General features: G+C 42.2%; 3 protein-coding genes and 1 long non-coding RNA gene across 8 annotated transcripts; 2 read left to right on the forward strand and 2 right to left on the reverse strand.

Moving 5' to 3' along the window:
• Positions 1 to 78: 78 nt before the first annotated feature.
• Positions 79 to 9,817, reverse strand: mccc1 (methylcrotonyl-CoA carboxylase subunit). Its single transcript, XM_056413812.1, has 19 exons — positions 9,563 to 9,817; positions 9,029 to 9,072; positions 8,535 to 8,674; positions 8,225 to 8,320; positions 7,956 to 8,077; positions 7,590 to 7,737; positions 7,363 to 7,484; positions 7,144 to 7,255; positions 6,363 to 6,444; positions 6,162 to 6,289; positions 5,872 to 6,055; positions 5,383 to 5,492; positions 5,013 to 5,229; positions 4,837 to 4,923; positions 4,605 to 4,654; positions 4,114 to 4,251; positions 3,813 to 3,920; positions 1,486 to 1,557; positions 79 to 1,373 (listed from the first exon to the last, which is right to left on the reverse strand). The coding sequence occupies exons 1-19, from the start codon at positions 9,613 to 9,615 to the stop codon at positions 1,239 to 1,241; spliced, it is 2,148 nt and encodes a 715-aa protein (XP_056269787.1). The 5' UTR covers positions 9,616 to 9,817; the 3' UTR covers positions 79 to 1,238.
• On the forward strand, positions 9,138 to 10,588 carry LOC130193418 (uncharacterized). Its single transcript, XR_008831647.1, has 3 exons — positions 9,138 to 9,660; positions 9,875 to 9,965; positions 10,501 to 10,588. It is a non-coding gene; the product is annotated as an uncharacterized LOC130193418 (long non-coding RNA).
• On the reverse strand, positions 9,976 to 16,904 carry lamp3 (lysosomal associated membrane protein 3). 4 transcript variants are annotated; one of them, XM_056413816.1, is made up of 7 exons: positions 16,841 to 16,904; positions 14,657 to 14,773; positions 13,642 to 13,724; positions 13,091 to 13,216; positions 11,919 to 11,991; positions 11,638 to 11,808; positions 9,976 to 10,641 (listed from the first exon to the last, which is right to left on the reverse strand). In XM_056413816.1, exons 2-7 carry the CDS (start codon positions 14,700 to 14,702, stop codon positions 10,502 to 10,504), a joined length of 639 nt encoding a protein of 212 aa, XP_056269791.1. In that variant the 5' UTR covers positions 14,703 to 14,773; positions 16,841 to 16,904; the 3' UTR covers positions 9,976 to 10,501. The 4 variants fall into 4 exon arrangements, with proteins under 4 accessions (XP_056269791.1, XP_056269789.1, XP_056269788.1 ...); XM_056413814.1 differs by lacking the exon at positions 16,841 to 16,904 and adding an exon at positions 15,938 to 16,044; XM_056413813.1 differs by lacking the exon at positions 16,841 to 16,904 and adding an exon at positions 15,899 to 16,044.
• A 296-nt stretch (positions 16,905 to 17,200) lies between these two features.
• kng1 (kininogen 1) lies at positions 17,201 to 21,549 on the forward strand. Of its 2 annotated transcripts, none has more exons than XM_056414451.1 (9): positions 17,201 to 17,315; positions 17,403 to 17,507; positions 17,885 to 18,031; positions 18,282 to 18,398; positions 18,666 to 18,741; positions 19,694 to 19,863; positions 19,939 to 20,049; positions 20,126 to 20,224; positions 20,743 to 21,549. In XM_056414451.1, the coding sequence occupies exons 2-9, from the start codon at positions 17,424 to 17,426 to the stop codon at positions 21,058 to 21,060; spliced, it is 1,122 nt and encodes a 373-aa protein (XP_056270426.1). In that variant the 5' UTR covers positions 17,201 to 17,315; positions 17,403 to 17,423; the 3' UTR covers positions 21,061 to 21,549. The 2 variants fall into 2 exon arrangements, with proteins under 2 accessions (XP_056270426.1, XP_056270424.1); XM_056414449.1 differs by having other exon boundaries at positions 17,406 to 17,507.
• The last annotated feature ends 304 nt before the right edge of the window (positions 21,550 to 21,853 follow it).

Below are 21,853 nucleotides of genomic sequence, written 5' to 3' on the forward strand. Positions count from 1 at the left end.
CAGAAGATGGAGATGTACAAGACGCACAAGAACCACGTGGATAACTGCATACTTCATAAACATTTTTCTTACAGTATGCAACCAGTCAATACTTTTAATTTTATTTTTTTAATCTGTCACGTCTACAAAATAAACACAGGTTTTAGTCCGTTTTAGTTTACACGACCTCGTAACACCAGTTAGTAAAAAGAGAATCAGAACCGGGTCAGGTTCACTTGGACTGGCGCACAATTTACAAAGAAACAAACCGTCTGTTTAAAGCCCTCTGAGACCCACAATGCATCAGTTACGGGTCATTTTCATATCCGAGGCAAATTCGGTCACAGCAGTTGGAAGTCATTGGATCATTGTGGACTGGAGGGTTTTCCTGCCTCCCTACGCTAAAGGCCTTTATGCTCCTCGACAACAACAGACCTCTGCTTTATTCTCAAGGGCGCACACCCACACTTCAGGGGTGAAGAGTTCGGAGTGTCTGGAAGGGCCGAATGTGTATTTTAAAAAACAGACATCAATACCCCCTCTAGACAAGATTTACTCACACCAAAGATTCATGAACATCGAGCCTCTTTCTTCCTAGAAAGTTCCAAACACATTTCTTGATGAATAAGAAACAGAAGTGGTTGGATGGCTTTGTCATGATGATAGGAGCATGAGAAAATTAAAGAGGAATAACAGATGTTCTACTGGACAGTGGCAATAACTTTACAGCCCCAGCCCCCGCCCCCCCGGGACCCACCCGTTATCAAACATTACAAGTTGATAGTATTCACTCAGTACACTGTACATCTGTTAAGGTCATTTCAATGTCACGCTTTCCATTCTCAGTAATCAGTAACATAATTCTGCAAGTATTTCATCTGATTTCACACACGCTATTCCAATTAATTATCTTCTGCTCCAGATGTGCCGCCACTGACCCAAACAGAGGGGAGGGGCCACCGATTCAAAACAGAAACTCACAAGAACTAAGTGCAGGAAAAAAAACTAAAGTTCCACAATCGGCATAAAGTTAATATTGTGATGTGTGAAAGGAAACTGAACATACAGGTCAGATGCAGGAACACATTAGGCCAGAGAAATGTTCCTGACCTTCCGAAATGCACATCGGATTTGTCTCCAGACTGAATCCCACGTCTCCCAGCAGATCACTCCGGTACCGAGTGATGGACTCAGATGGACTCACGTTCGGCTCCGACCCGTCAGTGTATTCATGGGTGTGGTTGTGTGTTTGACTCTGTTTACTGGCTGCTCCCCTCCTCCTCCTCCCCCTCCTCCTTCTCCAGTTCGACCAGAGGAGCGTGTCGGTTCGCCTGAGAGCCCTCGCTGAAGAAAACCCTCTTGATCACACCCGCCTTGGGCGCCCGGATCGTATGCTGCGGAGACAAAACGAGGCCATCACAGACACAGCAGAGAACAAGTGGACTTATGACGTAAAAGGTGTGTGTGTGTGTGGGGGGGGGGGCGGAGTCACAGGGAGTCCCTCACCTCCATCTTCATGGCAATCATGACCATCAGAGGGTCTCCTACGGCCACCGTGTCTCCGGCCTTCACCATCACCTGAACACAAGACAACGGGTTGGTGTCTGAACGGAGGACACGCGGGGAGCTCCTCGCTCTTTCACCGCTGACGTATTACAGTTTTTCTCCATTGCTTTGGCTCAATTCTTGAAACAGAAATGACACTCAAAACAACTCGTGCAAACTTCCAAACCACTGGGCACTTGTTCACAACAGATTTGAATTTCTCATTCCTTTAATCAAATTGAAATTGTTTTAGAAATTCCTTGCAAATGACAAGTACAATTGCCTACAGCTTGCACACATTTCAAATGATTTAGCACATCTGTGCAAACGGTTAGGTACAATTGCCTTCAGTTAGCCCAATTACCAATTGAATACATCTTGCTGGTCTAAACTGACTGTTGCTTCTCAGTCAAGTGGTTGTTCTGTGCAAAACATCTTGGCATAATTTCCTTGTGTACATCATCACCTGCACAATAGTTCACTCCACTGTCAAAATCGTTCAGGCACATAATACCATGAAAAACATCATGGTATATCCTGTAATATGGATCTCTTGGATCATCGGCTTCATTTTCAGGTGCAACTAGAACTTTACTATTCAAGGGGGAGTTTCTCACATCCGATCACCAATCACACAGTAATTTTAGTTTGCTGACAGGTGCTATCCAGGAGTATAAATGCTTCCATCAAATATCTAGGGCTTGACAAAGTTCAGTCCAGTTTACAGTATGAACATGGAAGCACCTGGCCAGGTAAATGAACAAGGGCAACTGTCTGATCGAGGAAGAGGAGGAAGAAGAAGAGGAGCAAGGGTGCGTGGTGGTGGAGGGTGTATGAGCATCGGGCTCTAAACCAGAGGTCCCTTCTCCAGGCAATGGATGCTGCTTATGCCGATGTCACAGCAGATCAGTGCAGGGGATGGTTGCATAGCAAGGGAGAACATCAGATGCGATGTTGACGAAAATCTGTGGCTAGACAGACGTGAGCGCGAGGATGAGCAGGAGAGTGAGGATGAACTCCAGCTTTGAGCTCCAGCTTTGCTTTACTGTATGTTTTGTTACAGTAGTGTAGGCTATACTTAATTTTATTTTTGATGTGCTTTTTGTTTGATACTTTTGCTGTACACATTTTCTGTTACGGTTTTGCAATTACTGTAACAATTTCCATGGCAGTATAAGTGCAATACAGTATGTGATGTGAAACCTTGTTGGCTTTTTTCTGTTTGATACACATAGTATTCTGGAAAGAAAACATCTACTACAGTAACCATTCAGTGTCAAAGGACTAAGCCAAGATTGAAACGTGCACATGAGGGATATTTCTATGGTCCACTGCCATACTGACAAAACATCTAAACATTTTGACCTGCAGTGTTTAAACAATGACGAAGGGACTTTTCATTTTGGGGGCACTGACTATTTGTATGAGAAAAGGAATTTGTTTTGACTGATGAGTTGTCTGTTTTGGGAGAGATATGACCTTTTGCAGGTGTGCCATAGTGTTTTGCTAAACCATCTAGGTTATTTTGGCAAATGTATTTAAAGCTTTGAGAATTATCTTTTTTTCTCGAGAGATGAGCCACAGCAATCGAGAAGGAAGTTTTCATTTTGGGGGCACTGACTATTTTTATGAGAAAATGATTTGGGTTTGAAGCTTGAGTTAACTGGTTTGGGTGAGATATGACCTTTTGAAGGTGATCTATGTAGTTGTGCTGAACCATATATGCTATTTTACCAAATGCACAAAGAGCTTTGAGAATGTAATTTCTGTTTCAGGAATTGAGCCAAAGCAATGGAGAAAAACTGTAAAAGAGGTGGAATCATTTAACTAGTTTCATTCTTGTGATCAAAGATGATCAAATGTGCCCTCACACTTTCCCTCACTGTGTAAACAAGGAGAATGAATATGAATGACGTTTCACCTTGATAATTCATAATGTTCTCTATTGTTGGCTGTAAGTGCAATCATAAATGTGATGACACTTAATTTGTGTAGTACTTTCTCTTAAACATTTAAAGAGCTTCAATTCACAATGAATACATAAATATATATATAAACAAATTATTTTATTGAATTCAAAGACCTATTCTTTTTTTACAAAAGCTTGCATAAATACTGTTGTAGTAAAGTCACGTGAAAGGACTATGTAGACATATTTTATATACATTAAATACGATGACTTAAACCTCTAGAGACGTTGTTTGGCATGCAGACAAATTGACAGATTATTTGGCTCGACACAAATAACATTAGCTGCCGCTAATAATCCGTAACTTCGTTTAACTCACCTTCTCTATGGTTCCCGTCATGGGGGCCACTGCTCCACCTTGAGAGCCGGCACCGCTCACACCAGCCAGATACTTGGGCACTGGAGCCGACACCTGGGCGCTGCCCTCCTGCACCGACAAGGGGAAACGTTTCAGACGACAGGTTGAACAGATGGCATTACTGTAAATGAATAAACAAACAAAAATCGCATACAGATTTGAAGTAAATGCGGAGTCGTATAAAGGTACGTCAGCATTTCAGGAGTGAAGAACTTTTTTGGTGACCTCTGCTTCACGAATTTATAGAATAAAATGAACCCACCATGGAGAACAGGTGCACCGTGTTGTCCAGGATCACCAGTTTGGGTCGAGACTTCACGCCGTTGACGGAACAGCGGAGGAAAGATGCTCCGCCTTCCATCTCCACCTCTCCGGTCACGGTGTACACCTGCCCGGCAATCTGAAAGGAGAAATGCATTTACTAGTAAATATGAAGGAGGCATTCTTCCTTCATTCTTGACTTGAGGGACAATAGTTTGACAAAATAATCTTAACTTAAGGTGCTTATACTTTCAAGTGCATCTCACAGTCAATGGAGATCGGTCAGTATTTCATTAGCCGATGAAGGCGGAGAGATGTCGTGGACATTTTCAGAAAAAGTCAAACTACTTTCCCGAACTGTCATGCTCAGGGATTTTTTTTTAAATGGGGGAGCATTTGATTATAGAAACAAACAAACACTGTGTGGTTTAACAATACCTCAAACTAAAGACAACAACAAATCGACGAGCTACAGGACAATCTCCGGCTTACCTGCATTGAGTAGCTGCAATCTTTGTTGTACACAACGACCACATCAACTTCTAAAAGACGACAAGCACACGAGAGGAAACGTTGTGAACAGGAAGCAAACGAGACATTGCGATGTGTTGCGTCCCGATCTGAAGAAAGTCTGGTGCGACACGTCTGAGGTGCATTTAGTCGAGAGGACGTTAGACAACAACTTGAGGGGGCGGCCAGAGCTCCCCCGATGTGTGGGGCTTACTTTCATCTCCCAGCTGTAGCGTCATGTTTCTGTTAAACACAATGTTGCTCCTCCAGCCGCTGCTGCCGCCGAACGGGGAGAAGGGGTCTGAAAATCACACACACACACACACACACTTAGTGCCCTACTTTTTCCAATTCAAATGTGCTATAAAAAAGGGAAATATGTCTCCTCACCCGTGGAGGTCTGCGTGAACGCCCGGGTGTGTTTGCGCTCCTGCAGCAGCAGGCCCAGCGCTGCCTGGCACACGGTTTCCCCAGAAGGAGTTATCGGAGCGGGGAAGAGGTCCGCGTAGTGCTGAGGGATGAAACTGGTGGTCACGTTTCCAGCCTCAAACTCCGGGTGGCTCGAGAGACTCAGCAAAAAGTCAATGTTCGTTTTCAGTCCAACGATCTGAGGACAGAGGATGCAAAGAAAGTTCACACAGACACAGCCTTGAATCATCTACGGACATTTTGGCATGTATTCTTTTCTCAAATGTTACTTGGAATGATACACATGATACACGTGGGGCTGTCTGTGTGTGTGTGTGTGTGTGTGTCTTACATTGTACTGTCGTAAGCAATACCGCAGCTTCTTTAAGGCAGCAGATCGGTCTTCTCCCCACACCACGAGCTTGGCGATCATTGGGTCATAATGGGCTGACACCTCGTCCCCTGAAAGCAAACACACACACACACAGAAATAAAACATATTAACCACGTTTGAATTATGGTATTTTTTATACCGATGTCAAGTGTGATTGCATAATTATTGATCCACAGTTTCTCAAAAAGAACTAACAGATTAACACTTGGACGGAGTCAGTGCTGTGGTTTCTACATGGCATTTCAGAGACCTTGTTACTGAATTGAATTCCTGATTATTGTGTGTGTGTGTGTGTGTGTGTGTGTGTCAGCAGAGCTATTGTAAAACATCATGAAATGTGAGTCGGCAGCTGATTGCACACTTGATTCTGTAAAATAAAACATTAAGTGTTGTTCCATGAAACTATCCAAGTAAACACAAGCACAGAGTTGGACCTGGACTCCCTACCTTCCCTGACTCCAGTCTCTATACGCGTGTGCTGGTCTGGTGAAGGGGTGGAGAGATGCAGCAGAGGCCCCGCCCCCGGAAGGAAGTCGTTGTTCGGGTCCTCGGCATAGATACGAGCCTCAAAAGAGTGTCCACTGAAAACAATGTCATCCTGGAGGAGAGGCAGCCGCTCCCCTGCTGCCACCTGGAGGAGAATTACGCCAAGAGGAATCAATGCAGCGGAAATGTTTTCCACTGGCCGTCAGCACTTCCTGTTCCGGTTGACTTCTTCCCCGTCCCTCCTCTCTCACCCGGAGCTGCCACTCCACCAGGTCGGTTCCAGTGATCATCTCAGAGACAGGATGCTCCACCTGCAGTCTGGTGTTCATCTCCATGAAGTAAAAGTTATGCTGGGCGTCCATTATGAACTCAACCGTACCTTCACAGGGAGACAAACAATATCACATCTGTATTATGCGTGTTGCGTGTTGCGGTGACTGTGTGTGTCTCACCTGCTCCGACATAGTTAACAGCCTTGGCTGCTTTAACGGCTGCCTCTCCAAGTTTCCTCCGCACCTCGGGACTAATATCAGGCTGAAAGAATACAATATATATATATATATTAAAAAAATAGAAATAGTCAACAGTTGACACACACTTCATAGCAGCCTTAATGTCCAGATTAGGGACATCAGCATGCAGAGATATTCAAATACCCAAAGCAGTTTCTGGAACAGAAGTGCTCCCTATCCACATAACCATGAAATGCTTATATCTTGAAGAAATCTCCAAATGTCAAAATGTGTTTGATACCAAAAACACAGCATGGAGGTTTTTATGTTGTTTCTCATAATCTTGGTGTCTTAATGTGGGATTTTCGAGGCATTGATGACCATTTCTATAAATTCTCGAAGTGGTCAAAAAAAGATTTAACACAAAATCTGTTTTACAATCAACCAAAGATATTCTGCAGCCGCATGCGAGACCTCTCAGAGCATGTGATGGGGCTCATACACTTATATCATAAGATTCCGAGATCTTAAACACAAGTTTTCAACATTTGATTAGGAGCCTGAACAAAACACAACGTTTATTACAGCAGATTTATGACGAGCCTTCAGATGGTGTACGTCGATTCTATGTGGCATATAATGTTGACCTGCTATGTCCCCCTAAAGACCCCCGCCTCCCCCAAAAGAAGGACACAAATGTGTTTGACGGAAGGGAGGGAGTGGAAACGGTAAAGAGAGATTTGAATGTCAGGATTTAAACGCAACGTTTACAGTTCCTCACCCCTGGTGCTTCCTCTATGATCTTCTGATGTCTCCTCTGGACGCTGCAGTCTCTCTCAAACAGATAGACAGCGTTACCGTGCATGTCCCCAAACACCTGGACCTCCACATGTCTACAGGACACAGGCAGAGGCATACAAGCGATGAACAGAACACGCTGGGGGAACTGGCTGGTGGGCAGAAAATGTCTGAGTAAATTCATTATTATTAATATTTTTACCTGGGATCCTCTACAAACTTCTCAACCAGCATGACATCATCATTGAAGGATTTCCTGGCTTCTCGTCTCGCCGACTCCAACTGCTCCAAGAACTCTGAGTCTGACCGTGCAATACGCATCCCCTAAGCACACACACACACACACACACAAACACACACACGGTTGTCCTACGTTTCCAAATGTTACTTTGTCAAATTTGTTCCGGCTTGTTTTTCACATCCCCTCACCTTGCCGCCTCCTCCACGGACTGCCTTGATCATCACAGGGTATCCAATCTGGGCCGCCTCTGCTTGCAGCCTCTCATCTGATTGGTCCTCTCCATGGTAGCCACCGATGATTGGCACCCCAGCAGCTGCCATGATGTATTTGGATGTGCTGAAAAAAGAGACAAAGCAATAATAAGTGAATGGCACATGTTGCCATTATTGCGCGTTTTACCGAATGCGTTTATGTTTCTATTTCTCGCTGTATTCCATAAATTGTTACTCCTACAATGACATCACTGCCTCCACTGGGATCTATAATGTTTCAAGTTATTATTACATTTTAATGAGAGCCAAATGGAGATATGATATAAGTGTTGTGGGTGTTACCTTTTTATGCCCATGTCTCGGATGGCAGAGGAAGGCGGCCCGATGAAGATGATGCCTTCCTGTTTACACGCCTCCGCAAACTCTGTGCTTTCTGACAGAAAGCCATAACCAGGATGGACCGCCTACAGACACACACGTTTTATAAAACAGCACATTTAAATGTGAAAGAACCATTGTTGGTTCAATGTCCACACAAAGGACGTCATGATCAATAATTCCTTTTGAAGGAAAGTGACTGCATCACTTCTCAAAACTAGAGGACCACTCACATGTGATCCAGAGGTTTTGGCTACTTCCAAAACTTTCTCCATTGAGAGGTAACTCTGCTGGGAGGGTGCAGGGCCAATGTGGTAGGCTTCATCTGCCTACAAAAGATAAAACGGAAACAGAGCAAAAACAAACTGTTTTCAATTGAAAACAACTAATGTAATATAAACTATTAATAAACAGTAGAAGCAACAACAACAAAAACGTTAACAACACACTCATTCCACATTGTGTTTGTTAAAACAGCCGAAGACTGAAAAGTAGATGACTGAAAATACTAAATGACAACGCTCTTGCTCTGCAGCCTCTCACCATGGCCACGTGCATGGAGTCTCTGTCCGCATCACTGTACACGGCCACAGAGCGGACGCCCATCTTCTTGGCCGTGCGCATCACACGACACGCAATCTCCCCTCGATTGGCAATCAGCACCTTCTCTATCCTTCCAACCCCTGAAGAGGACACAACAGACTTGTTATAGCTTCTTCCAAAAATACTAAAAACAATCTTAAAATGACCATTGCACTAGTTGTCACTTATAAAAAATCAAAAGTGCAAACAGGTTTTAAAGGGCTGGCCACCATCACTGTCCACGGTCTGTGTGCAGAGAGTTGTTATTGTTGATGCAACACGAATGTGCTGATCATAACAACCACAGGTAACTTATGTGTGTCAGATAACTATTCGGCAACTATCTATATATAATAAATATTCTGTTTCCATCTTTTCAGTTGTGAGAATTTGTTTTCCTGTTTTATAGAAAATAAAATGCATTTGATTGGTCAAGGAGCGTTTGCTTCACTCACCCCCGGAAACGAGCCGCACGCCTCTTCTGGTCCATGACAGGTTTCTGAGCAGAGGACACGTATTTATGTCATTACAATCTCTACGTGGCTGTGAAGGGCAGATGGGGAATGGGCGAAAGGCTCGTTTATTAATAAAAAAGAAGATAATACAATATAAAATAAGCACAAGCTCGTGCACATAAGTGAGCTGACTGACAGCTAGCACAGGTTTAACTAGACTCCATGTTAGCTGACAGTCCGCCAATGTTATTTAACCTTGATCAGCCTGGATCAGTGTTTAGCTCGCATCATGGCAACACACACACATTGTGTCGGTACGGAGGCGATACATGACGCGATGTTGTCCTGAACAGCAGCGACGAGCAGCAGCAGATAGTTAACGACGTTGTTCATCTGAGAAGGAGCTCAGACGTGAAGTAGCGTCGCAAACTTTAACTTTAGCTTTCGGCTCACGCTAAAAAGAAGCTGGTCGAAGGGAGCGGCCGGGTTTCACACGAGAAGCATGGCAGCCAAGTGACGCGTTGATGTACTCACTGTGCAAATCTCAGACTCTGCAGAGTTGGGAAACTCAGAATAACTGCAGCCATCGCGACCAGCTGCTGAGACTCGCTGCTAGCTAGCTAGCTGATCAGGTGAATGACCAGCCGAGGAAAAGGCGAAGTGGTAATCAACGAAACGGCTCAATCTGTTTATTCTACATTAACTGCAGCAAACCACTCTTATTTAACCGCACGGAAATAGTAGCCTTCAATCCTCCTACTTGCACTAACAAACACTCCCACACGCTTGTAAACATCTACTGTATTATTATTTATTTTTATATGTACTTATTTTGACCGTACCAAGGACTCGTAGTATCGAGCGGCCAATGAGGAAGAAGGATATGCAGTGGCCACAAGTCACCAGCAGAGGGCAGCGTTCCTCCGTCAAATAGGAGGTGAGTTACAGTCGGTCGAGAAAACAAATCACATTCAGAATAATAAAATATGTCTATTTGATTTTTAACACGAATACTTGGCCCGAAAGTAAAACCGAAATTCTGAAACGAAAATTTGTTGAACAATAATAGTTAACATTCACACTGGTTAAACGACAATGTGTGTGAGCAATATATTACGTTTGTAGTTTCATTTGTGTTTTTTGTGGAAATAAAGGCTCTATAATACATTTACGGTCACTTTCCTTTTATCACATTGATGTTGAATATGTAACAGATACGAGGATCACAAATCAAAGAGCAGTGAAGAAAAATTTGTCATTTAAAGTAGAATTGAAGTTAGAAAATAATTATATAAAACAAAATCAAATGAGGAATAGCCAAATAAATGTAACGCTGTGATAGTTATAATATCAGACATTACAAGTAACTTCTGAGTAAGGGGAGAGCAATTTTGATTACATTTTGTAACAGTAACAACAAGTATGAAGCATTCTATCCGATTGAGTCGATCTTCATCTTGTTTCTCATCCAGCTCAGAGCCTATCGTATCCTTCTCTACGGCGGTCTTTGATGAAGAGGAAGGTCATCACAGTGATCAGAAAGAGACCCACTCCTGTGGCCTCGGCGATGATGGGGAGAGCTCGTTTGTTAAAGTCGGGCCAACACTCCACTTCTGAAACATACAACCGGAGGAGAGCAAAATGCAGGAAGCAGAAAGAGGACAAAGATTTCAAACAAATGACAAACTTCATTTCTTCATAAACCTGAGGAATCTGATTGAGCTACATTTTTAGAAATGTGTGTCTGCACACACTAATTCTTGTGTTTTCATCTGACAGAAAGCTGCAGTGCAGCAATAGGTCCAGTGTCTTCTAGAATTTATAGATTGTGCACAGCAGCACTAAACCATTAGCTTTAGGTTCAGGACACTTACTGTACTTTTCTGCAGCAGATTGTCACTGGTCTAAATCAGTCCAATAGGAAAAAAGGTTATCACACCATATAATGCTCGAAAATGTCCTCCTCAAAAATGGGAAACTTATAGTATATCCAGACAAGTTCTATATCGATAAAAAGGGTAAAAAAACAAGTTGTCCCATCAGATTATATTTATTGTTTTGAGCCCAACTCATCAGCTGCTGTGGCTACTGATGTAGCTTACCACCACCGGGATGACTGTGTGTGTGTGACTACTGGACTCTGTAAAGCGACTTCGGGATGTCGGCATGCCTTGAGAAGCGCTATATAAAATAAATGATTATTATTATTATTATTAACTCCCTGCGTCCAGACTGGTCTGAGAGAAATAAAAACAATAAAACCTTATAGAGATCATAGTTTCCAATCATTGTTTCATAGCTTACTGTTTAAGAGCTTTACCGAGGCAGAATAACACTTCACTGGACTGTGTAGAAGTTGAACAGAGTGGTAAGTATATCTTTTATCGAAAGCTATGAGTTTTGTAGATAACAAAAAACAAACCCATATCAACTAAAAAATGTATGTATTTTTCTGCATAAAAATGTGCTCCTATTCTTCCCAAACAATAATATTGATTTGAGTTTCTGCAGCTTCTAAATATGGTGATGATACTAGATGTAGTTCAACAGCACGTGCACTAAGTTAAATGTGTTCCCCCTGCATCGCTGAACCCAAATGAGTCGCTCACCAGAACCACGCGGCCCTTCGGGCAGCGTGAAGGCCTGCAGCTGCAGAGGAACCAGCCGGATGCTGAGCTCCGACGACGTCCAGAGCAGTTGCTCAGATTGGCACTTGAAGCTCTGTCCATGACCTGCTGCGAACAGCTTTTCATGAGCCAACGCACCCGAGTATGTCTTGTCTGGCAAAAGGGGATGGAAGACGGGGACAGTTGCTTTCTTTGTGTTTCTAATTAGAAATACCAGCTCGATGGTGTCTCTATCTTATTTCCCTCTCTCGATGTGGACTTACTGGCACATCCTCGGCAGACAGGCAGGGGAGACACATGAGCTGTCAGCTTGTCGACGTAGAACACACTCTTGTCCTGGAGACAAAAATGCAAGAGGCTCAGAGAGAAATACAGGAGTATTTAACAGATAGTTTCCAAACCAACATTATTATTTTAGTTGTCAACGTTTTGATGGATCTGTGAAGCTGGAAGAGACTTTGATGCAAATGGTTTGTGTTCTTGAGGCATCTTGACATGCTGAATGTCCCACCATGGCATGATTTAACAGGTAATTTTGTTTGTTGTGCTTTTAAAGACACATTTTCAAAGACTTTTTTTGCAGTTGATGGGGGACCACGCTTTTATGTGTCACCTCTATTAGTTATAATAATGGCTGTATTTCTGAACATGCAGGGCATCAAACGAGTCATATTGTAGGTCTGAATATCAGTGTACTTTCATATACATCTGAATGTTTGGCTTGTGACAGAGCTAATACTCAACGATTTGAGGGATTTTTATTTTTGTTCCCTCAACAGAAAATGTGAATAATTGTTTAAAAAAAACACAGATGGTGTTTTAATGAGGAAAAAAAACTTTTTAATTCAGTTTTAGTTCAAATATCGATCTATATGTTACTCGTTATTATTAAATGAAGTTGTCATGCAGCACAAATTTTAAATTTTCAGGTCCGTCTGAAAAAAAGTACTTTTTAGGAATGATGCAGCTGACTGTTCAAAACTTTCCGAAATCATAGTACAAAATGTGATAAGCCTCTGAAAAGGTTGACTGTCCTAAAGTGAAGCAGATAAGAAATTAGAGAGTATTTAGTAAAGAAATTTTAGGCGAGATCTGACAATTTCTCTTTTCCTTCTCTAATCTTTTCTTTATTTTTGGATTTGTGTTTAGAGCATGTACAAGTGGATGATATATTATGAAATGCCCGATTTGTCTGTAAAAGCAAACTCATTAATTGTCCAAAATAAAATAATAAATAGGGGAACTGTGTGCCAACTTTAAAATTACTAAAGCTGATGAAGTGGATCAAAAAGTACAATATTTGCCTCTGAGATGTTGTAAAGTAGAAGTATAAAAGTTGCATATCATAGAGATGTGTCTAAATGAAAAGCCCATGTAACCAATGGGGAAAACCAGCTCGGGGATACTGGGACGGCGGTTGCTCATTGTGTTGTACCTCTCTGAAGGTGAACTGCAGACTGGCAGCACTGTGTGGCAGCGTGAAAGAGAGAACAGCAGCTTCCTTGCCACAGTAACCACTGGTCCGGACCCGGGAGGGGTCCAGTGGGAAATACCAAGTCTTCTGAATACCCACAGGAAAGAAATATTACTTAATATTACATACTACTGTCACAGATGAGTCTCTTCTCACTGTATTGTTTAACTGTGACTGTTCAAACATCCCTGAGAGTATTAGCACACATGTATTCAGCTCACGCAGAGAACACTCCGCTTTTCATCTATTTGAAGGATCTGATGGTCATTTTAGATGTTTGCAGTTTGAACAGTGAAACCAACACAAACCAAGACATGCTGACACAAACACACTGCGCACAAAGTGCTAAAATACATGGACGCACACTGAGAAAGATACGCAACACACTATTCTACAAATAGCAACCCTGACAGATGTACACACAAACACGCACACACACACACACATGTACACACACACACACACACACACACACACACACACACACAGGACTGAGCCAGTCATAGCATCACCTTCATTTCAATGACAATGTACTCTGCTCCCAGGGTGGCTTTGATACAAGGTTTCCCAACAAGGTTGTTCAGCATGTAGGTCCCTGTACACACACACACACATACACACACAAATACACACACACACACTCACTGACGGTGTTTTTATAGCCAGCAGACCCTACATTACTTGTTACTTTTAACAATGTAACTGTAATATAAACCCCAACTGTAAACTGAGATTTTCCTTAAAATATAAATAATCAGACTGCAGTGAAGATAATAATGTATTATTTCTGTAATACACCTGGCTTTCTATCCGTGTGATGTCGGGCCTTCATGCTGCATGTATGACATTGTTACACCAGACAAAGGTATATGGTTGCTGTGATATTGAATCCATTATTACCCATGACATTCTTTTAACATCTTTGTAAATCCTAGATGGGCTGCAGAAATTTGTGTTTTTGTTATACTGTATATATATATACACTACCGTTCAAAAGTTTGGGGTCACTTAGAAATGTCTTTATTTTTCAAAGAAAAGCACTGTTTTTTCAATAAAGATAACATTAATCAAAAATACACTCTATACATTGTTAATGTGGTAAATGACTATTCTAGGTGGAAACGTCTGGTTTCTAATGAAATATCTCCATAGGTGTATTGAGGCCCATTTCCATCAACGATCACTCCAGTGTTCTAATGGTACATTGTGTTTGCTAATCGCCTTAGAAGACTAATGTCTGATTAGAAAACCCTTGTGCAATTATGTTAGCACAGCTGAAAACAGTTATGCTGGTGATATAAGCAATACAACTGGCCTTCCTTTGAGCTTGAAGTTTGAAGAACAAAATGTATACTTCAAATATTAATCATTATTTCTAACCTTGTCTATGTCTTGACTATATTTTCTATTCAGTTTTCAATTCATTTGATAAATAAAAGTGAGTTTTCATGGAAGACACAAAATTGTCTGGATGACCCCAAACTTTTGAACGGTAGTGTATATGTATATGTATATATATATGCATACCTATTGGAGGAACAGACTCAGAGGGCTGCAACACGGGCCAGTACATCTGGGACTCAGAGGTCAGCTCAGAGTCAGAGGCAGGCTGGATGGAGCCGCCATCTCTCTGGAGGTGGATACCTGGTGGAGGAGGAGACTCTCAAGGTGCGTTTACCACCTAACAGGTAGCTTTCCAAAATCAATAATACCCAGTGTATACAGCAGATTACACATTTAGTTATTTCCCATGAGAACCAGAAACCAGCCAGCACTGAGCCTTGCAGGATTGGAGTGACAGGTTGTTAGTCCACTTGATAATCTAGCCAGTTTAAACAGAATCTTGCACATGGAAAATGTTGCAAAGAATTTAACGACGAAGCAAAAATCCCAACTAATATTGTTTTTGACAACTTTGTCCATTTTGTAACGTGAACATTTACTTTTTAGATAAGTAATTATACCGTCAAGATAATTCTGTGTAGACTTATGTCTACAAGTTCAATTTCCAAGATATTTGGACAGGAATAACCAGACGTGGTGGTGGCAATGCTGTCTTTGAGATATACAGTATATATGTATATATATATATCTATATATATATATAATATATATATAGCTATATATATAATATATATAGATTGTATGTCTGCTTAGAACACTGCAGACCACGAAAGCAACGACCATTGTGAGCAACAGGAAACCAGATCAGCCTCATTTATGACACAGAGCAGACAGGACTCATACCGTACATGTTCAAGGAAAAACAACTCTTTAACGAGAAGGTGAAACCACACTATGAAGACCACACTGTCAAAGACCAACCAGTCATCAGGAAGGCTGTGAACTGCTTCCTCTGATGGTAACTTCATGTCAGCTTAACAGACACAGCGTGGAGCCTCTCAGCCTGTTGCTGAACCAGAGACTCCTCCACACATGACATTATGAAGACCAAATTATCAGAGTTGAGGAGAAATTTCTCAATCACTGTTCACTCCCATCATTATTGATCTCCTTGCATGTGTGCACACAATTACAGACTTGGTTAAATGTTAGTTGGTGCTCCATTTCATCATGTATGTTTACTTGTATTTGAAGTTAGCTGTTTCATCTTTGGGATAACAACTTTGGACGATAAAGGCGTGGGAAGCTTTCACTATTAATCTAAAATTCTCCTAAATACTGAACTTAGTGAGAGAGAAAAGACAGAGATCAGTCTGCTGAGAGTGTTTGGTCCATATTCTGGGGACCATAATGAAACAAACTTACCTGGAATAACAGCAGTCAGGAATAAAAAAAAACATTCACCTGTTTGACCCCATTGCATCATGTATATAAAGAAAATAATCGAAGAAAGTAGGTTAATGCTAGATGATGAGTGGAGAATGAGTGCTGCAGCTGTGGTTTGGCTTGTAAATGTGAAAGCGTTGAACACCTTAACACCTCAATGAGCCGTGCAGAGGAAGTGAGTCGTCACATGTCAACAGGAGCCTCTCAACCTGCTGCTGAACCACAGACACATTACATAAACCTGATGGGCGTTATGAGGCATCACTAGTTGAGGAAAATGTGTCCATATCATGCTCGGCTTAGAGTCAAGTTAGAGATAAATAACTTGATTAACATTAAAAAGCCAATAGCTCCACAGACAAGTTGGTTTCTCTTCAGATCCGGATGGGAGGTGACTGTCAGGACCACCAGATGGACACCCCTGTTTCAATGTATGCTAAGCTAACCGGCTGTTGGCTGTTCTTAGCTTTATATTTAACGGACAATTGTGAGAGCCGTATGTTCCATATCTTCTCCATAGTCTCAACATTGAAGGATTGCTATGAATCTATCACTACAGAGCTGTGTGACGAAGCCTAAGTGGCTCTTTGACTGTAACATCAGCCAGGGACGCATGGAATATGTTTGTCATGTTTTCATCAATTGACAGCCGAGTTGACTTTGTTGTACTCGATGAACTTGGCCTGAGACACAGACAAAGCTAACACAATGTCTGTATGATACGTCTTTATGAAGTGAGACATCTGAGCACATTTCACCTTATTTCAAAGAGGAGCAGTGGGGAAATCAGAAAGGTAGAGGCCAAAGGTCGGCAGGGACAAAGTACCAGTTAAAACACACAAAACACACAGCGAGCACACACACACACAGCGGCCACTAAACAAGCAGAGTTAGGGATGTCTCTGCTTCCTTAAACTATACCTTGTGCCGTTTAACGCTCATAAGTTGTGGTCGGAGAGTATTTTCCTATTTCAAAGTCACTAAGGATGAAGTTAGTACATCTCTGTACATGCCCTCTCTCTCTCTCTCTCTCTCTCTCTCTCTCTCTGATACTGCCGTATTGACTTCACTGATAGGGCAAACAAAAGAGCAAACATTTACACTCTTTTAACTGACTGAGCGCATTGAGTTTTAATGTGTGTGTGTATGTGTGTGTGTGTGTGTGTGTGTGTGTGTGTGTGTGTGTGTGTGTGTGTGTGTGAGTGCGTGCGTGCGTGTGTCCTTGGTGCCTTCCAGTCCCCTGTGATTGTGTCTATCTGTGTGTCATCATCATTCTCAGGATTCCCACCCACAGTTTTATCAGAACGTCAGTCCGTCGTGCATCCTTGTGTGGAGAGGTTCTAAGTCTTTTCCTAAGTCCGGCAGGATCAACAGCAGCCTTCCCCGTTCAGAAACTGTAAGTACTGTATTATCAAGACTGATAAATTGTGGCTGAAAGTGTGCATCAACTTGTGTGACCTTTGACATTTCTTTCCCCCGGTAGCAGAGCCGAGCCGAGCCGACGATGAGGAGCAGTGTTGGGCTGTGTGTATTGGGCCTGCTGTGCCTCCACAGCTCAGTCTTTGGGCAGGTTGACACAAAGTATCATGTAATTATGACTTATTACCGTTTTTCATGGATCAAAACCCAGGTTATACATGACAACTGCTAAGGATTAGAGCAGGGGTGAAGTAAAAGTACTCATGCCACACTAGAAATAGTCCATTTCAAGTAAAAGTCCTGGGCTACAATATATTTCCCCCTGCAGTGTATTGGAGTAGAAATACAAAGCGTCCTTGAATAAATGGACGTTTGTACTGTTACTTTCCACCGCTGCTTGTTTCAGATTGTATTTGCTCATGAGCTGCCAGAAGAGTATGTTTACCCTTCTGGGATGCTTTTATTCAAATACTGAAGGCCTTAGAAAAGCCCTTCCTCATTGTGTGCAGCAGGAATGCATGTTCCTCTGTCTCTCCTTGTTTCTAGGATGCTTTGGATGTTCAGCCCGGCGTCCTGATCTTCTGTGACGACCCATCTGTGGAGAAGGCCGCCCACAGCGCCGTGACCAAGTTCAACGACAGGCTGAGCACCGGACACAAGCTGGCCCTCTTTCAGACTCTAACAGCGAGTAAGGTACGGTGATCGCAAAGAAGATTCGGTTCATTCACCTGATCAGTCACGGCTCAAAAGCTGAAACTGGATGCTGATGAACTAAAGCTGTGGGAGGGTTACCAATCACTTCTAGGAAAACATGTTTTGAAACTTTAACCTTTGGTACTCACTGATGACACACTCTGTGTGTGTGTGTGTGTGTGTGTGTGTGTGTGTGTGTGTGTGTGTGTGTGTGTGTGTGTGTGTGTGTGTGTGTGTGTCGTGTGTGCAGTCGGAGAATGGCTCAGACTCGGTGTACTCGCTGCAGTTCACCAGCAGGAGGAGCGACTGTCCAGCTGGAAGCAACACGCCCTGGACCGACTGCAACTATCTGCCTAATGGAAGCAAGGTGACCTCATAATGATGAGATGAAATACACCTGCAGATGTTCAGGTTGTTCTGAGCAGTGACACACACTCTTTCAAAACAGTCCTCGATGTATGTCGAGAAGACATTGGTAATAAACCTCTAATGTAAATTCTGCGACACACTTCCTTGAAAGAGGAGACTGTGTTGATTAATGTTGGGAACAAATGTGAAAGTAAAGGTTTGGATTATACGGTATTTAATCACACAAATCATAACCCTGACGTAATCTATACTGCTATACTTCTAGAAGCCGATTTCATGCAATGCCACGGTCTACATGACAGAGACTGAAGCAGACACTCAGCAGGTGGATTGCCTGCTCGGTGAGTGAAAGCAAACCCAGCATCTGATTATGTTTTCAACAGTTATATCTCAAGTAGCCTATAGCCAGTAGAATTAACCTCAAGTTCAATCAAAACATTTTGAATTTTCTATCTTCTTACTGAGATGAAAAGACCACTTTAAAAACAGAGAGAATCTTCTCATTGAAGTTTCAGCAAGAAAGCGTATTAAAAAACCCTCAAACTATTCCCATGATTATTACAAGACGTCCAGAGAGTCGGAATACAAGTTGAAGCCTTTTGCTTGGTGTGAAATAATCGAGGCTGCACAAGTAATTCTCAATAAACAAGATTATTTGAAGTAACTACTACACTTTGGGACCTCATTTGGGATGTTAACCGTGTAGCTCGCTATTACTTATTAGCTATCTTGTCATGTGATGCCTTCACTGGGTCCCTACAAGTCTATACCCATATCATTAGAAACCAGTAATATCCGAAGTTGTTGCAGGTCTTCCAAGGATAGTTTGAAAATGTATAAGGAGTTTTCTTACAGCAGAAATATCTGGTGTTTATTGGTGAAGTCAACCATGAGAAGCATATTTCTCATAAAGAAAACAGTGAGTCATTGAGAAAAATGTACACTTGTGGGCACAGAGTGTGTGTGTGTGTGGTGGTGGGGGGGGGGGTGCAGGTTGTGTAATATATCAATACTATGTGCTGATTTGGAGAGTGCAATATTAACTTATCACACCATAAAAGGCAGTGAAAATCTAGACTTTAATCTGTTTACATAACCAGCCCACTGTCGAAATAAATACATGTTTTTTTTCTTCTATTCGCTTCCCAAGATGTTTTGCTGCTTTTGAAAAAAGTATAATTGTGGTCTGAAAATAATCTAAATAACATATATGAGAGTGTATGTCCTGAGCCATAACCATCTGCTGTCTCCTTCTTTCTGCTTCTACTTGTCCACAATCTTTCTCCTCTTAAGACCACGAAATCTTTCCAGAGAAAGCCTCCTGTCTGGGCTGCCCGATGGAGATCGAAGACAACTCAGAGGACCTGAAGTTACCTCTCTCCGTCTCCATCTCCAAGTACAACTCCATGTCGGACTCCACTCACTTGTTCACCCTGCACACCGTCGGTCACGCCACCAGACAGGTAGAGACCGGGGGGCAAGAAGAGCGGTAAAGGTCAGCTGTTTCTGTAATACCCATGTCTGTATTCTCCCTGTAGGTGGTGGCCGGTTTCAGGTACAAGATTAGGTTTGATATGACGAAGACGACCTGCCCCAAGACCGAACACAAAGAGCTCAGCGCTCTGTGTGTCTTTGATGATCAGAATGAGGTCAACAGGAACACAAAACACATATTACATGTGACACAATAAGATGGCGGTTTCATTTTGACCTCTCTGTGTGCAGGAGTTCGTTCACTGTAACTCGACAGTGGATGTGGCACAATGGAGATTTGAGGAGCCAAATGCCCAGATAGAGTGTGAGGCAGGAGCCCTGCCTACCACGGTGAGACCCACTCTCACAAGATGCTCAAATACAAGCAAATAACTTCCTATTTAAATATATTTAAATCTATATTACATATTTGGTATGAAGTGGTCTCCCACAGCTATTTGTTAACGTTTGTGAGTTCGTCATTTTCTTACTTTAATGCCACTGCAACCCGTCTGAAAGAAAAAAACATTGATGATTATACTTCTTCCTCTATATTCATTGTTTGGACTACAATGTATGAGATAAGAGGGGATATGAATGACTCTAATCTGCTAAAATGGTGGATTGTTAAGTTCAAAGTGAAATGTTGACACGAAAGACGAAAGACAACATGCTGAGTAGAAGTATATGATGGAGTAAAGTAGCAAGAAGTAGGATAGTGTTAACATCTTAAATCGTATTTTCCAATAATAGATGAGTGTAAAATGGGGTGTTTACATGTTATTGCCAATATTAAAGAGGGGGTATGCTAAACCCTTTTTAAATGTGGATTTTAACCGTAACGTGTCCTACGGTATTCTTTTCTTCAGTTTTTGACCAAGCGGCGCCCTCCTGGCTGGTCCCCACTCAGGAACTTTCTGTATGACGTCCCCGCCACCGCCGCGTCTCCATCCTTACCGCTGTCCACGCAAGCTTCAGCCAAAGAAGAATCCTCTGAGGAGGACACCACAGCCTCGAAGCAGGCCGCCTCCCCTGATGCGAACGACAGCCCCTTCCACTGCCCATCCAAGCCCTGGACACCGGTCATTGTGGTCCAGTCTGCAGCTCCTACAGAAGCTGCCACAGAGGAGGGCACCCCGGAGCCCCCGGTAGCCGGGGCCTTCAGCGATACAGACCTGCTGGCATAAAGTTCTCCTTAAGGGAGCCACATTTACACTCACAATGATCTCACTTATCAAACTTTCTCTTTTGTTTATTTTGTCGACCTCTCTTTGCAGGGCGCTTTTTTGGGATACTTCTTCAGGGGTGTAATGTGCAGATTTTAAACACGAAAGGGTCAAGGGTTAAAACATTGTTGGCGATAAAACAAGTTTTTTTGGTCACGAGACTCCTTTAGAAAGCACAACAAAAATTATCGAAATGATGGCAGAGCTCTATGCTGTTATCAAATTAATTGTAGTTTGAACGCGGACAACTGGAGTCAGTTTATTTTGAGTAAATCAAAGTAATGAGTGATAAAGTTGTGAGAGAATGGAAAAAAGTAGATTCTCAAAACGAAAATAAACAACAATAAAATATAACTATGTGCTGGTTTTCCATATTCAAATATTTCCACTTCCACATAGAGCTGTTTTATTACAAGGTTCACACCATTTAATAAAATCTTTGCACTTTCATTGGTCCACATGATCTGTCTGAACTCTACGTTGTTCTTTAGAAAGACTTTAAGTCACATTCAGGCCTTCAGATTTCATGAATCTTCTTTTCAAGAATCCAGCTTTTAAACTTTGGTTTTCCCCAGAAGTAGAAAGCCTGGAAAAGAAAACAATCAAGAGCTAAAGTAGTCATGGCAGATACAACATAACACAGTTAATGACACCATTATTCAATAAAGTAAGATTCTGTAAAAAGGCCAGCTGTACAGTCACATTGCAAGAGGGGAGAGAGTGAGAGCAAACACAGCTGCGTGAATAGTTAACA

This window comes from Pseudoliparis swirei, chromosome 5, assembly GCF_029220125.1.
Source record: "Pseudoliparis swirei isolate HS2019 ecotype Mariana Trench chromosome 5, NWPU_hadal_v1, whole genome shotgun sequence".
NCBI lineage: Eukaryota > Metazoa > Chordata > Actinopteri > Perciformes > Liparidae > Pseudoliparis > Pseudoliparis swirei.